A 16,996-nucleotide genomic window follows, 5' to 3' on the forward strand; every position below is an offset into this window, starting at 1 on the left:
TTGTGCAATGACTCACTCCTCCCAGGACCCAGCACAAAGTCAGCAGTTTGAGAAACGACTGGATTATATGAAGATTCATCTAATGTTAAAGTGACTGCTGAAGGGATAGAGACAAATGAGGACTTTCTTTGGAGATGGAGAGCACCATTTTCCCACTCTCCATCTCTCTTTACCTTGCTAGTACTGGTGGCAAGTGCAGGTGTCTGGCTCCCAATACTTTTCTCCTATGTGGGTAAAGTTATGGGCATGCCCCACCCTCAGGGCACTTTCCTGGCACTGATAAATCCATAGGTGAGCCCTGCCTCCGTGTTCTTTTCCTGCATTGCCAAAGCTGTGGGCATGTCCTACCCCAGTGCTCCTCCCACATCTTGCTAAAGCCATGAGTATGCTCTACACCCAGCGCTCTTCCCCCTGCATCACCAAAACCATGAACGGCTCACCCTCAGCACTCTCCTGCAGCCTGACTAAAGCCGGCCACCAAGCACAGTCCACACAAGGGACACCCCTTGATCACCACAATCCGGTAGCCAAAGGGGCTTCTGTTTCTGGGCTCCACAACCAGAGAGACAGTTCTGCACAGGTTACCGAACCCACAGCACTGCACAGACTGCAGACTGAGCTCATCTCAAGTCTGCCTGTGAAAACGGCCCATCTACTTGTCCTGGAGCTTCAACCTGAGGGAGAGGCTTCATGTTAGTCACATATCGAGAGATTATAGAGGTGCTCTCAGGGACCACAGGCAGGGAGATGAGCCCTGCCTTCTTTGAGCCCCACCATGGCCTTGTCACAGCTCACTGCTACCTCCCAGAAAGAAGCTTATACACTTGTCAGAAGCCCTGCTTTTTGTAACTGTTGCCCAGGGGACACATCCAGATCTCCTGGTCTGGCAGCAGAGTTTACACTTGTGGTCCCACAGAAATGTATATATTTGCATTCTTCAAAAGCTGCTGCCTGAGGATCTAGTGTCCAGAAACTCGGTCTTGACTAAGATCACTCTATTTGGAACACTGACAGATCTTGGCACACCTTCAACAATGGGGACCTATCAAGAATAAATAAGTCTATTTAGAGAATCACAAAAGTTTAAGAGACAACCAAAAGCTAGGGCAAAGCTGAATAACAAGGTTCATCTCCTATAGAAGTCCACTCCTTTAAGACTAGAAGAGGTATCCGTTTCATCTAACAATAGAAACAAACAAAGAGAGTAAAGCAAAATGAAGAAACAGAGGAATATGTTCCAATTGAAAGAACAAGAAAAAACATCAGAAAAACATCTTAATGAAGTGGAGTTAAATAATTTACCTGATAAAGAGTTCAAAGCAGTATTTATAAAGATGTTCACTGAATTCAAAAGAAGAATGGATGAGCACAGTAAAACTTCAACAATGAGACAGAAAATATAAGAAACTACCAAACAGAAGTCACAGAGCTAAAGAATACAAAAACTGAACCAAAAAATACACTACAAGAGTTTAATAGCAGACTAGAAGTAGAAAAAGTGATCAGTGAGCTGCAAGACAAAGCAATGGAACTCACCCAAAAAGAGCAGTAAAAAGAAAAAAAAAATAAGTGAAGATAGCTAAAATGACTTATAAGACAACATTAAGGGTAATAACGTTCATATTACTGAGGTCCCAGAAGGAGAAAAGAGAAAGAAACAGAAAGCTTATTTAAGAAATAATGGCTAAAAACTTCCCTAATCTGAGGAAACAGACATCCAAGTCCAGAAAGCAAAGGGAGTTCCAAATAAGATGAACCCCCCAAAATGCATACCAAGACACATTATAATTAAAATATCAAAAGGTAAAGATAAAGAGAGAATATTAAAAGCAGTAAGAAGGGGCACTTGGGTGGCTCAGTCCTTAAGCGTCTGACTTCAGCTCAGGTCATGATCCCAGGGTCCTTGGATCGAGCCCTGCATCAGGTTCCCTACTCAGAGGAAAGTCTGCTTCTCCCTTTCCCCCTCCCCTTGCTTGTGTTCCTTCTCTCGTCGTTTCTCTCTCTCTGGCAAATCAATAAATAGATAAATAAATAAATCTTTAAAAAAAAAAGGTAGTAAGAAAATAAACTAGTTACATACAAAGGGAACAGCCCTCTCCCCCCGTAACACTATCAGCTGATTATTCAGCAGAAACTTTGCAGGCCAGAAGATAGTATCAAAATATACTTAAAGTGCTGAATGGGAAAAGAAAACAAAACAAAATAAATAAAGCAAAACAAAACAAAACTTCCAACCAATAATAATCTACCTAGCAAAATTATCAGTCAGAATTGAAGGAGAGATAATGATTTTTCCAGACAAGAAAAACTAAAGGAGTTTACCACCATGAAACTGGGCTTATAAGAAATTTTAAAGGGACTTCTTTAGGGTACAAAGAAAAGGCACTATCTAGTAACTAGAACACATATGCAAGTAAAAATCTAATGGGTTAAGGCAAATACATAGTAAAGGTAGAGAATTAACCATTTATAAAATCAACATAAAGACTGAAGAGCAAAAGTAGAAACATTAACTATAATAATAATAGGTCAGGGATATACCAGATTAAAAGATATCCAATATAATATTAAAAACATAAAGTGTAGGGGAGGGAATGTAGCTTTTAAAATGCATTCAGATTAAAGTTGCTATCAACGTAAAACAGACTGCTAGATATAGACTGTTAGGTATATATGAAACTCATGGCAACCAAAAACCAAAAACCCATAGTAAATACACAAAAGATAATAAGAAAGAAACCTAAACATAATGCTAAAAAAAGGCATTAAACCACAAGGGAAGACAGCAAGGAAAGAAGAAATTAACAGAGAGAAACTACAAAAAAGACAGGAAACTTAACAAAATGGCAATAAGTTATATACCTATCCATAATAACTTTAAATGTACATGGACTACATTTTCCAATCAAAAGGCACAGTGTAACTGAAAGGATTTATTTAAAAAAAAAAAAAAAAAAAAAAAAGGCAGGGGCACCTGGGTGGCTCAGTGGGTTAAAGCCTCTGCCTTTGGCTCAGGTCATGATCTCAGGGTCCTGGGATCGAGCCCCCCATCGGGCTCTCTGCTCAGCAGGGAGCCTGCTTCTCCCTCTCTCTCTGCCTGCCTCTCTGCCTACTTGTGATCGCTGTCTGTCAAATAAATAAATAAAATCTTTAAAAAAAAAAAAAGGCAAATCACAAGGCTCATCTCTTTTGCCTAAAAGAGACTAACTTTAGATTAAGGGCACACAAAGGAAGAAAATAAAGGGAATGGAAAAGATATTCCATGCAAATGGAAATAAATCTGACAAAACAGACTTTAAAACAAAGACAGTAACAAAAGACAAAGAGCATCATATAATGATAAAAGGATCAATCCAAAAAGACATAAAATTTGTAAATGAAGAACCTAATTATATAAATATTACCAGATCGAATATTACTGGACTAAAAGGAGAAATGAACAGTAATACAATAATATAGTAGAGAACTTTAATACCCCTACTTACAGCAATAAATTGATCATCCAGAGAGAAAAATCAACAAGGAAATATAAGCCTTAAATGAATGACACAAGACCAGATGAACTTGATAGATTTATAAAGAACATCCCATCCAAAAGCAGCAGAATACATACATTCTTCTCAAGTGCACATGGAACTTTCTCCAGGATAGATCTCATGTTAGACCAGAAAAAAACTCAATAAATTTAAGAAGTCTGAAATAATATCAAGCATCTTCTCTGACCACAATGGTATGAAAACTAGAAATCAATTACCAGAAGAAAACTGGAAATATCAAAAGTATGTGGAGATTTAACAACATGCTACTGAACTAATACATCAATAAAGAAATCAAAGGGGAAGTCAAAAAACATCTTGACACAAATGAAAATGGAATTACAACAATTCAACATCTATAGGATGCAGCAAAGGCAGTTACTAGAGGATAGTTCATAGCAATACAGACCTACCTCAAGAAACAAGATAAATCTCAAATACACAATTTAACTTAACATCTAAGGAGCTAGAAAAAGAATAAACAAAGCCCAAAGTTAGAAGTAACGGAACAACACAGAGTATGCAGAAATAAATGAAGTAGAGACTAATAAGACAAAAGAGAAGATCAATGAAATTAAGAGCTGGTTCTTGGAAAAGATAAACAAAATTGACAAAACATCTAGACTCAGGAAGAAAATAAGAGGACTTTGAATAAATAAAATCAGAAATGAAAGAGGACACGTTATAACTGATACCACAGAAATACAAAGGACCATAGGAGTTACTGAAAACAATTATATGCCAATTGGGCAATGTAGAAGAAATGAATGTTTTTAGAAACATATGGTCTTCCAAGACTAAATCATGAAGAAATTGAAAATCTGAAGAGACTGATAACTAGTAAGGAGATTGAACCAGGAATCAAAAACCTCCCAACAAACAAAAGTCTAAGACCAAATGGTTTCACTGGTGAATTCTCCAAAGTAAAAAAAAAAGATTTTATACTATCCTTCTCAAACTCCTCCAAAAAAACTTAAGAATACTTCCAAACTCATTTTACAAGACCAGCTTTATACTGGTAACAAACCAGAGCAGAATACCACAAAACAAGAAAATAACAGCCAAATATCCCTAATGAACATAGACACAAAAATTCTCATCTGAAATTCAATAATACATTAAAAGGAACATACACCATGATCAAGTGAGATTTACTCCAAAGTAGTAGGATGGTTTAACATCTGTAAATTAATTAACATGAGGCACCACATTAGCAAATGAAAGCTAAAAATCATATGATCACCTCAATAGTGCAGAAAAAACATTTGACAAAATTTGGCATCCATTTATAATAAAAATTCTCAGCAAAATGGATATAGAGGGAATGTACCTCTACATAATAAAGGCTATCTATGACAAGACCACAGCTAGCATCATATTCCACGGTGAGAAGTTGAAAGCTTTTCCTCTAAGATTGGATGAGACCATTCTTATCACTTTTTTAAAAAATATTTTATGTATTTGAGAGAGAGAGCATGAGTGGAGAGAGGAGCAGAGACAGAATCTCAAGCAGACTCCACACTGAGCACAGGGCTCAACACGAGGTTTGATCCCACAACTCATGAGATCATGCCCTGAGCCAAAACCAAGAATTGGATGCTTAACTGATTGAGCCACCCAGGCACCCTACCACTCTCATTGCTTTTATTCAACATAGTCCTGGAAGCCCTGGACACAGCAATTAAGCAAGACTTTAAAAAAAAAAAAAAAAAGTCCACATTAGGAAGAACTGTCACAATTGCAGATGACATGATACTATATAGAGAAAACCCTATAGACTCCACAAAAATATTAGAACTAATGAATGAATTCAGAAAAGTTGCAGGATACAAAATCAGTATACAGAAGTCTGTCACATTTTTATACACTAATGACAAATCACCAAAGAGAAATTATGAAAATAATTCCATTTACAATTGCATCAGAAATAATAAAATACCTAGAAATGAATCTCACCAAGGAGGTAAAAGTCCTGCATGCTGAAAACTATAAAATATTGGTGAAAGAACCTGAAGAGGACACAAATAAATGCAAAGATATTCCATGCTTGTGGGCTGGAAAAATTAACATTGTTAAGATATCCATACTACCCAAAACAATCTATAGGTTCAATGCAATACCTATCAAAATTCCCAGGACATTTTTCACAGAACTAGACCAAATAATTTTAAAACTTACATGGAACCACAAAAAGACCCTGAATGGCCAATCCGGAGAAAGAGGAGCAAACAAGGAGGTGTCAAGCTCCTTGACTTCGAACTGTACTACAAAGCTATAATAATCAAAACAATACGGTATTGGCATAAAAACAAACACATAGATCAGGGGAAAAGAATAGTGAGCCCATAAATAAACCCACATTATATGGTAAATTACTTTACTACAAAGTAGGAGCCAAGAATACACATAGTGGAAGGGATAATCTCTTCAATAAATGGTGCTGAGAAAGCTGGACAGCCACTTTCAAAAGAATGAAACTACATACATCATATACAAAATGAATTCAAAATAGATTAAAGACTCGAACAAATTAGAATTAAAAATAGATGAAAGACCTGAAACCACAATAGTTCTACAAGAAAACACAGGTTCTCTGACATTGGTTTTGGCACTGAATTTTTGGATTTGACTCCAAAAGCAAAAATTAGCAAATGGGACCACATCAACCTAAAAAGCTTCTACCCATCAAAAGAAACTACCAACAAAATGAAAAAGGAACCTACTGAATGGAAGAAAATATTTGCAAATCATATATCCAATAAAAGGTTAATAGTCAAAATATATAAAAATGTATACAACTTGAGAGCAAAACAAAACAAAACAAAACAACCCAAACAATCCAAATAAAAATGGTCAGAGGATCTAAACAGACATTTTTCCAAAGAAGACATAGAGATGACCAAATGGCACATGAAAATATGTTACACATCACTAATTATGAGAGAACTGCAAATCAAAACCACAATGACCACTGCATACTAGCCAGAATGGCAATTATTAAAAAGATAAAAAATGACAAGCGTTGGAGAGGATGTGGAGAAAAGGGAATCCTTCTACCCTACCAGTGAGAATATAAACTGATACAGCAATATGGAATATGGAATATGGAAAAACAGTATGGAGATTACTCAAAAAATTAAAACTACCACTACCATATGATCCAGCAATTACACCTCTGGGTATTCATCCAAAGAAAACAAAAATGTTTCAAAAAGATACATGCACCCCCATGTTCACTGCAGCATTATTTGCAATTGCCAGGATATAGAAACAATATAAGTTTCCATCAGTGGACAAATGGATATAGAAGATGTGGCATATATACTGCTACATACAAGGGCATTATGCTAAGTGGAATAAAGTCAGATAGAGAAAGAAAAATATCAAATGATTTCACTCACATGTGGAATTTAAAAGAAAAAAACAAAAAACAAAAACAAAAACATACAGATAAAGAGAACAGATTTGTGGTTATCAGAGGGAAAAGAAATTGAAGGGGGATGGGCAAAATGGGTGAAGGTGGTCAACTGTGTGGTGATGGACGGTAAGCAGATGTGTTGTGGTAATCACTTTGTAGTTTAAACAAATACTGAATTATTATGTTGAGCACCTGAAACTAGTATGTTATATACCAATTTTATCCCAATAAAAAATAATAAAAAGTTACCATATCTCAGGTGGAGCCATAAGTTTTGTAATATATTTTAAGTAAAATTGTCTATCTTAGAAAAGAAAAAGAAATTCAATATTGTTAGTTAAATGTGAGTACAGAAACATAACTTAAGCTAAGCAATAACACAATCATGGTTGTCACAAGAGTCCACAAATACTGATATAGGTAAAATAAATGAGTTACATCAGACTTTTTGATGAAACAAATAAACTGACAAATATATTGGAATAGACTTTTTGATCTTATACATTTACTTTTTAGAAAAAAGAATCGTGAATGTACAAAATATTATTTGCAGATATTCATCATAGCATTATTCACAATACACTAAAATTATTGTGTATTCATATAATACTATGCAACCATTAATATAATTTTGAAGAAAAGCATTTTTTAAAATTTATTATTGAAGTATAATTCACGTACAATGTTGTTTTAGTTTCAGGTGTGCAACATATTGATTCGACAATTCTATACATTGCTCAGTGCTCACCACAATAAACACAGTCACCATCTGCCACCATATAACATTATTACAATATTATTAACTATATTCCCTATGTTGTGCTTTACAACCCGATCTGATAAATATATCTGTATCTCTTAACCTAATTCATCTATTTCACCCATTCCCTCCACCCACTTCCCCAACAACCACTAGCTGTTTTCCATATTTAAGAGTCTGTTTTCTTGTGTTTGTTCATTTGTTCAGTTTAAATTCCACATATAAATGAAATCATATAATATCTGTCTCTTTGTCTGACTTATTTCACTTAACACAATGCCTTCTAGGCCCACTCATGTTGTTGCAAATGAAGAAGGAGCATTTTCTAAAGCGTGTTCTGTAGAGTAGGAATCTCATGAGATATTAATAGGTACTGGATGCATAAAGGATTCCATGATCAAATAGCTTTACTAAAAATGGAGAATACCATGTTAAGTAGGTATCTTTGCTGAATTCTTCCTAGGCTAATGTGCTTTAAGCTACTCCAATAAGGGGAGAGTATGCATGGACTCTGAAACGGTCTTAGAAGACTACACTGCATCAGGTATTTGAGTTTCAAAGAAGATATCTAGGGAATGCTGTGATGGGGTAATACTTAATGACATGGGAGATGTTCACACTATGTTAGTAAGTAAAAAAAAAAAAGTCACAAACAATTTGTTTGACCTATATGTATGGATGCGTGTATGTATGTATATATGCCAAGAATATCTAGTGAATGTGAGTATGAAGGATAATCTATAAAAAGGGATAAAAAACTGTATTTTAAAGGCCCCTTCTGTGATCAAAACCATCACCATATGACATCACATTTTGGCCCACCAGGTCTGAACCCAACCCACACCATCATACTGGCTTCCATGTACTTGCATTATTATTATGTAACTGTCTATTCCTGACCACAGTAGAGAGTAGAGATATAGCCAAAGTCACCTAAAAACCTTTCAGCTTAACCTCATCTCAGACTTAGACTGGATCTATAAATGTATTAGTTTTAAAGAATATTGATACAACTGAATTTATATATTTAAAGAACTCTGAGTTTCTCAGGAAGAAACCACCTGATGTCAGCATAATAATTACAACATTTTACTGACTGGGGTGCCTGGGTGGTTCAGTGGGTTGAGCATCCAACTCTTGATTTCAGCTCCTGTCAGTCTCAGTCTTGAGCCCCCTGTCTGACTCAGTGCTCAGTGCTCAATGGGGAGTCTACTTGGGATTCTCTCTCTCCCTCTCCCAATTCCCAATTCCCAATCCCCCACCCCTGCCCCTGCTCATGTGCCTGTGCTCTCACTCTTTACCTCTCTCTCTCTCTCTCTCAGATAAATAATAAATCTTAAAACAACAACAACAACAACATTTTACTGACTTCAAAAACCTAGAAAACAATTTTCCTTTAAGGCTCCATTTAGTCCTAACCACAATGTAACTTGTATTAATGGAACCTACATTGCAACAATGGTATGACATCAAATAAAACCAAAAGGCTCCACTGTTGCCTGAAGCACCTCAATTAACATGCCACAAAAGTTCCTACTACATAAAGAGATGGTTTTGTGAATTTTATGACAAGTTCACATTATCCCCATTGATGGGATTAAATTCCTTTTCAGACTACCCATTGAAAACCCCGTGCCATGAATTCACTCTAACAAGTTTTATACTGGAGTCCTCTCTACCAGTTATTCCTCATTAAGATTTCTTTTGCAACATGTTTGGGGGACAGGGGAAAAAGTCAATCAATGAAACATTCAATAATCACCAACTTACTGCTCACTTTAAATCAAGATTAGCTAAACCCTTTCCATCTACTATCCCACAACCATCTATTCTCTTCCACTACAATTACTATAGTTTCAGCTGATTTTCCAGCCTTTACTTCATAAGATTTTAATTCCATTTACTATTGAATTTTTTCTCACTAACAGTATTCTAAGTAAATGTCTCCACACCATTCTCAGGTATAATTTAGAGATACACTTTGTTTATCATCTTACCCATCCTGCCAGTGAACAATGCGACATGGGAGATTATACATTAATGATTCAGTACAAAGTAACTATAATAATTCAAGTAGAAAGGCTTAAGACAAGATTGAAACTCCAGGAAGGGAAATTATATCATTGTATGTATTATATATTATACAAACTTCTGCCTTTTAAATATCAAGACCTCCCAAACAGAAAGCTTAAAAAACCCACTTGCCTGATTAGCTACAAGGAGTAAGGCATTTTTTTTTCCTTCGATAATAGAACTAAGTCTACAACAAAATTCTGCTTCTTCTTTTATAATACAGAAGTTACAGTATGTTCCCACTCACCCTTAGTCAAAGAGTTTTCTCTTTACCATTTAAAGTCAGAAAAAAAAGGTCATTTTCCACACATTTTTAAAATGCTATTATTATTCATCATTGAAATCCTAGTGCAAAATCCTAGAGATGTGTTTCCCCATGACCCTCTATAAGACCCGTTTTCTCTTCCTATAAAATATTTCTAACCTCTGTCTTCCCACATCACTTTCAGCATTACTTGGGTCTTAAATGTGAAGGAAAGAAAATTCAAGTATCTGACTGAAATACCTGCTTGCTCTTCCAGGCCTAATTCTAGTTAGGTCATTATTCATCTGTCCACCAGTAACGGAGGCATAGAGCTGTCCCAAGTGCCGAGGTGCAATTAAAACATAGAAGATATAGAAAAGAAACATAGAAGATATGACCTTCCTCTCAAGAATCTTAAAAGCAATCTATTTGGGGATAAAAATCAAAGACAAAATAGATAGACAACAACTGTAAAATGATATAAAAACAAAAATTCAACAGACTGGCAGCCTTGAGGAAGGAAGGAAGGAAGAAAGAAAAAAGGGACATATTTAGCGCTAGATTCATATTCAACTAAATTTACTGGATGCTTACTTCATGCCAGGAACTCTAATTAGTGTTTTCACATATACTACTCATTTAATTCATCCTAAAATAACAATAGAGCAAAAGCATGGTCTTGAAAAAAGCTGAGTAAAGGGGATGATAAAAAGATCTTACTAGAAGAGCCATGTGGAGAAGCAGTTTAAATAAAGTCAGACAAATGTTAATCTCTCTCTATTATACTTTAACAGATAATATCTATAGTTATATGGGTAAAATAGAACAGTATAAAACACAAATTGGTGGATATTTTTCTTTTTTTTGAAATTCTATTTGGGGGAAAAAAATAACCCGGATGTGGCGATAGATGTTAACTAATCTTCTTGGCGGTAATCATTTTGCAATATACACAAATACCAAATCATTAACTTGTACAGCTAAAACTAATATAATGCTGTGCCAGTCAGATCTCAAAAAATAAAAGAAATTATTGAAGGAAGAATCCTAACATCCATAGTTCAAAATGTGATCTTATTGGGAACTGGGCTCACTGCAGATGTAATTAGTTAAAATGAGATCATTAGGGTGGCCTTTTAATCCATTAGACTCATGTCCTTATCCATAGAGGAAACTTGGACACCGACAAGGACACAGGGAAAACCAACTTTCTGACAAGGGAAATTTCATGGGGAAGAAAACTGAGAAACACAGCTAAAATGAGGTCTGTGAATTATCTGTGGATGTCCCTGTTATCACCGGCAAATAAAAAGCAGAAATGTGTTGCTTTATGCCTCTCTCAAGTCTTACATGTTTAGCTTACATCTAAGATGGAACATTTATCAATATATGTCTTACTTCCCAAGCTCCCAGAGGTTGTATCTTATTTATCTGTGTGTTGGTTAAAACACTTGGAGTTTTATGGAGGAACAACAGTACACACTGAAGTAAGGAGATTCAAGGGTTCAAGTCTCAGCTCTGCAAGTTTGTTCTAACTATTACCTTGGACAAATTTATAAAACTGTGAGTCTCAGTATCCTTGTCTAATAAAGCTCTCTAGGAGTTCTTATGAAGATCAAGGACATGTAACTAAAAGCATTTAGCATAGAACCTAGCATCTAATTAGGTGCTAAATATATATTAGTTCTATTTTTGTCTTTGCATGCTGTACACAATAGAACGCAATTATGAAGTTGGAGTTCCAGTCCTTTAGAGAACTTCCCATTAAAGGTATGCACTTACCTTGGTTTTCAGCTGGTCTCAGATTTGCTAAAGCAACAATCTGATGCCCAGCAGCAATGCACTGCATCATATTGTAACAGCTATCCTTCCCACCACTAAAAAAGAAATAAAAAGATAAATATCAGGTTACTGACCATTATTAAGCATAGAATCATTAGATATCAAAATATATTTATTCAACTTTCCTGAATACTTGAGAGGCTGCTATACAATTAAAATACAAAAAAAACCCATGTAATTTCCATCGCATAAGAAAACTGAGCAAATAAATCTGAATGTCTAAGGCTACTATTCATAAGGGCTTATGAAATTATGTGCCATTATCAAAGATCACTCTCAAGAAAACACAGTAACTCTTTGGTTTATAATAGTGGCTTTCCTTTATATACAAAGGGCTTTGAAAATATTTTAAAAATGATTTCATTTTACAATCTAGCTAAAGAGCTATTATATATATTCCTTAGATGAAATTCTCTGTGGAAAAAGAGAAAAAGATCTATTCTGTTCTCCTATAAGAAATCTAGCAATTTGCCACCATCACCAACTAAAGGGTCAAATTAAAGATTTGAGATCCATTCTAATGACAAAGTTTGATGTACTGGGTGGGTTCACATTCTGTAGAGATAGAAAACAAAATGCTAAAATACACTGATGAAGTTAAACATCAGTACCACTAGTACTTTAGCCATCACTATCCACATGCTGGCAGGATAAGGCTTGAGCCTTAGAGCTAATAAACAGATTGAAAGAACTTGTAAATTCTAGGACCAAATCTACTGAAAGCGGGGGTAAATCACTTAGTCAAGACAAGTAGTTTCATCTATAACAAGGTTGAATGACAACCTTTATGTCAATGGCAACCTTTATGACAAGTTCATGTATAACAAGGTTGAATGGCAACCTGTATTTTGGTTTAAACTCTATTGCTTCTCACTATACATATTTCTTCCTTTCTTATCATTGCCTCTCTTCCCACTCCCCCTTCCTTTTCCTTCTAATTCTTGCCTAAAATCTGCAAGTGTATCTACAGCAAATAGATATATTCACAGCCCAAGAAACTTTTAAAAAGAGACTGTTCATCCTAGAAGCTGGTCCTTTTGCCTTATATTTTAGTTCCCAACATTTATCTGCTTCTACTACATCTAATCAGTACCATTCCAGAACTTCTCATAGGGAGACCTTGAGAGGCACAGTAAAATTATACATTATTCTCCCTTTTCTCAGACTCTGATATTACATTATTATATCTTCCACAACTTCCCCTATTGAATTTCACTGCTCTATTTTCTCAAGACAAAAAGATTTGGCTAATTCTTCAGAATATTTAGAACATCAAAGATGAACAGGTATACAACCACAATTATAATTCTTTGGAATACTCAAGATTAAAGGGCATCATCTACAATCAGAACTCAGCTTTATAATTCACTTGAAAATGTGCTAAAATTTCAAACATGGTTTTAAAACAGTATTTCCCAGGGGCACCTGGGTAGCTCAGTCAGTTAAGCATCTGCCTGCCTCTGACTCAGGTCATGATTCCACGGTATTGGGATCAAGCCATGCATCAGGCTCCCTGCTCAGCTGGGAGTCTGCTTCTGCCTCTGCCCATGCTCCTGCTCTCTCTCTCTCAAATAAATGAATAAAATCTAAAAAACAACAACCAAAAACACACCCCAAAACCAACCAAACAAACAAACAAAAAAACAATAAAAAAAACACAGTATTTCCCAAACTGTGTTCTATGAAACACTCGTGTCCAACAAAGATTTTAAGAACAAAAGGTTTGGGAAATGCTGAGTAACTTACTCACATTCACAATATTACAAAGTACATAAGCGTATGTTAGGTGAGAAGTCCTATAAAAGACTGGAATTTTTGGTATACTAAGCAGTTACTCAATGTGCTTGGGTACATGCTTCATTATAAAACTAGAGAATGGTTTAGCTAGTCCTCAAGCTGTCATTCAACTGTAAAACTGACTAATTCAATCTTTTGTGTATAAGGAGAACAATGTTCTTTATGTTCTAAAGATATTGCGAGAATCTTGGTTTCACTTACTCCTTAGAGCACACAAACATATTCCATCTCTCATTTTAGTACACATACACACACACACAAGATATATTACAAATAGATCCACTGTATTTAAGTTTAAATTCATATATATTCAAATGTATATTCATATAAATGTATATATTATGTATGCATCCATATTCATATATAAAATTGTTATATATTCATACTTACAGCATTCATTCTAACATTTATACATTTATATATATTTCTTACAATCTAGCAAGAATTTTCCAACATTGCCATTTTTAAATAATTTCCTTTTTTATAACAGAGTAATATATGCACATTACTGAATATTTACTGTAATGGATTACAGCAATCTTCTATCCTTCCTTCCAAGATCTCAATCTTCAGTTGCTGTGTCTTACTTCAATAGCTAAACTTTAGGCAAATTACATATGATGTGAATTACTCATTTCCTGAACTACTTTTTATTCTTGTCTATTTGATCAAATGAAGACCACAGTGGTCAGAGATTAATCACTTACTTTACGGAAGAAATTTACTGAATAACAATAATTAGTTTGACGTTATAGAGTCCCCAAAATGGCAGTGAAGTAAAATAAATTGGAATATTCCAATCACTACAGGAGGGATTCAAATGTTACATCAAGAGTTCTTAATAGGTCACTATTGTTAGCCAGTATCAATTAACTAGGACATTGAACAAAAACGTGTATGAAATATTCAATGGGCTTACAAAAGAAAACATGATTTGTTGTGTATTTCAGATACTCTGTACAGGTCCAAATCTCATCAAATATTCAAGTACTGCAGTCTGCAGTCCCTTTTTAATGTTACTAAGTTTACTTTTGCTTCAGCTTACAGATTGCATATGGAAACACTTAAACTGACCTGTCTTTAGTTATTTTAGGACTTACTTGAGACACCTAAATATAATGCGTTACTATAGATTTCAAACTTCTTTTGGAATAGACTACGTTACCATAGGTCAATCTAAAAGCACTTAAGGTGTCTGTAGCAAAAGCAATTAGATCTAGGATAAAACTAACACAATTCCATTTTAACCCCGAGGGAAGAGACCCTTTTCCTTTACTTGAGCCCAAGGTAAAACACACCTTTGTCGTAATCCGGTGAGACAGGGGTGGCCTTAAGTGGGAAGGGCCTGGAGCTATTAACAGCCTCGGGAGAAAAAGGCGGACCCGAAGGACCGAGCAGAAAGACTAAAGGAACTATTGAAGAGGACTGAGTGAAGCCGTGGCTCTCAAAGGTCACTGCCCATTACACTTTTTAAGAATGCAAACCTAGGCCGTGTCAGAGTAGTGAAACCAGCGTTCTGGCAGGAGACGCAGACATGGGTGGGTTTTAAAGTTCCCCCTGTGAATCCAAGTTTGAGGGCCAGGAAAAAACAGAGAGGCGGGGACAGGCACAAAGGAGGAGCGCGAGTCCCGGGCTACGGGACACGCCGGGCCAAGCAATGGCCTGAAAACTCCGCCTCTTCCTGTGACCGGGAGGAGCCGCTGGATCCCCCGACACGCGGTTCCCGCACAAACACTCTCTTTTCCGCGCAACCGAAAGCGCCGGCTGCAGCTCCCACCAATCGGCTGGGAAAATGACGGGCTGGCAGGGGAGGAGGAAGGCCGCTTCGGCGCCGGGTTACCTGATCAGAGCCGCGACCCTCATGCTGCGCTCAGTGCGCGTGCGTACGGCGGGCGGGGGCGGGAGCCGGGGAGTCACCGCCGTAGCCGTAGCCGCAGCCGTAGCTGGAGCCGTAGCCGCTGCCGCCGCCGCCCGCCGTGACGCGCCCCGGGGCCTCACGCGGGTGTTCGCCTCGCCGCCTGTCAGTGGCCATTCGCGGCGACCCTTGTGGCTACCTGCAGGACGCCTAGCCGGAGAAGATGCGCCATATCGGCGCCTTGTCCCTGTGACAGGGACCTCCGGGCCCAGGAAAGGATGATGTTTAGGCACGGCCTGACCACCTAAGTGAGGGCACTGAAGCTGCTCTGGGAAGGGCAGGGTCGGCGTTGCCGAGCCCTAGTGCGGTGGCCATGGATTTGTTTCGGTAGGAGAATATTCAGTCACTTATGTTGCAAATTGAAACACTTTGAACGTGCAGAGGGAGAGGAAGTTTGCCTTTCCTTCCTTAGCAACCTGCAAAAAACTAACTGCACCCTTTGGTGGTTTTTTTTGTTTTTGTTTTTGTTTTTTTTGTTTGTTTGTTTTTTTACCTTCTATCTCCTCTGTATGGAACTAGCCCCCTGACCTTGAAGCTCCGTGGGGCTTGGACCTTTGTGTAATACAAAAGTTGAGAAGCCAGTGAAGGCTCCTTCCGGAACAGCCTTTCTGGCCCTGGAGAAAGAAAATCTAGCTTCCAAATTCATTCGCTAAGTATTTATTGAATGTCTCTCGTGTACCAGGCACTGACTGAGGCTCTTTAGGATACGTCCATAAATAAAACAAGGCTCACTATCCTGGAGCTTATATAGGGTGGATAGAGCAGACAACATACAGGTTAAAAAATTTAAACAGTACATTAAAAAGTAATATGTGCTATGAAAAAGAAAAAAGAGGATTCAGGAAGTAGGGAGGACTCAGGCAGAAGAGCTGGTTGTAGATAAAGGGCTAGATGGGACTTACTGTGAAGGTGAGAGTTGAGCCAACTTAAAAGAGGACAGTTAGCTGTGTATAACTAGGGGTGTGCTCCAGGCAGGAGGAAAAGCTAGAGCCAAGGCCCTGGATCTTTTATGTGTTTGGGGAAGAACAAGGCTGGCCGTTGTGGGAACAAACAAGGCAGAGAGTAGTGGGAGATGAGGTTCTTGTTATCAGGGAGGAGGAAGATGACATAGGGTCATATAAGCCACAAAGAACTTTGTCTTTTATTCTGTGTGAAGTCAGTGACCACCACAGGGTCTTGAACAGAAGTATAACTTAAAACTTTAAAAAGATTACGCTATGCTGTTTTAAGGATATATACCTCTTAGGAGGCTAATGCAGTAATGAGAAGAGAAATGATGGAGCCTGGAAGTGAATTTGGTGAGAAATAGGAGTCCAGGTCCATTTTCAAGATAGTCAATTGAATTGGATGGATTACATATGGGATGTGAAAGAAAGAAAACCATGAAGGATGATATCAAAGTCATGAATTA

The 16,996-nt window shown here is 37.0% G+C and overlaps 1 protein-coding gene across 5 annotated transcripts in view; it reads right to left on the bottom strand.

Moving 5' to 3' along the window:
• Positions 1–15,754, bottom strand: part of DPH6 (diphthamine biosynthesis 6) — a 180,024-nt gene extending 164,270 nt beyond the window's left edge. For 2 of the 5 annotated variants that reach the window (XM_080809913.1, XM_080809910.1), the window contains exons 1-2: positions 14,969–15,551; positions 11,814–11,908 (exon numbers count right to left, since the gene is read on the bottom strand). In XM_080809913.1, the coding sequence (XP_080666039.1) occupies positions 11,814–11,883 (70 nt within the window). In that variant the 5' untranslated portion in view covers positions 11,884–11,908; positions 14,969–15,551. Of the gene's footprint in view, positions 1–11,813; positions 11,909–14,968 lie in introns of all 5 variants that reach the window. The other 3 variants (XM_080809912.1, XM_080809911.1, XM_080809909.1) reach the window with 3 other exon arrangements.
• Between the last annotated feature and the right edge of the window lie 1,242 nt (positions 15,755–16,996).

This window comes from Martes martes (assembly GCF_963455335.1).
Source record: "Martes martes genome assembly, chromosome: 7".
In the NCBI taxonomy this organism is placed as follows: domain Eukaryota; kingdom Metazoa; phylum Chordata; class Mammalia; order Carnivora; family Mustelidae; genus Martes; species Martes martes.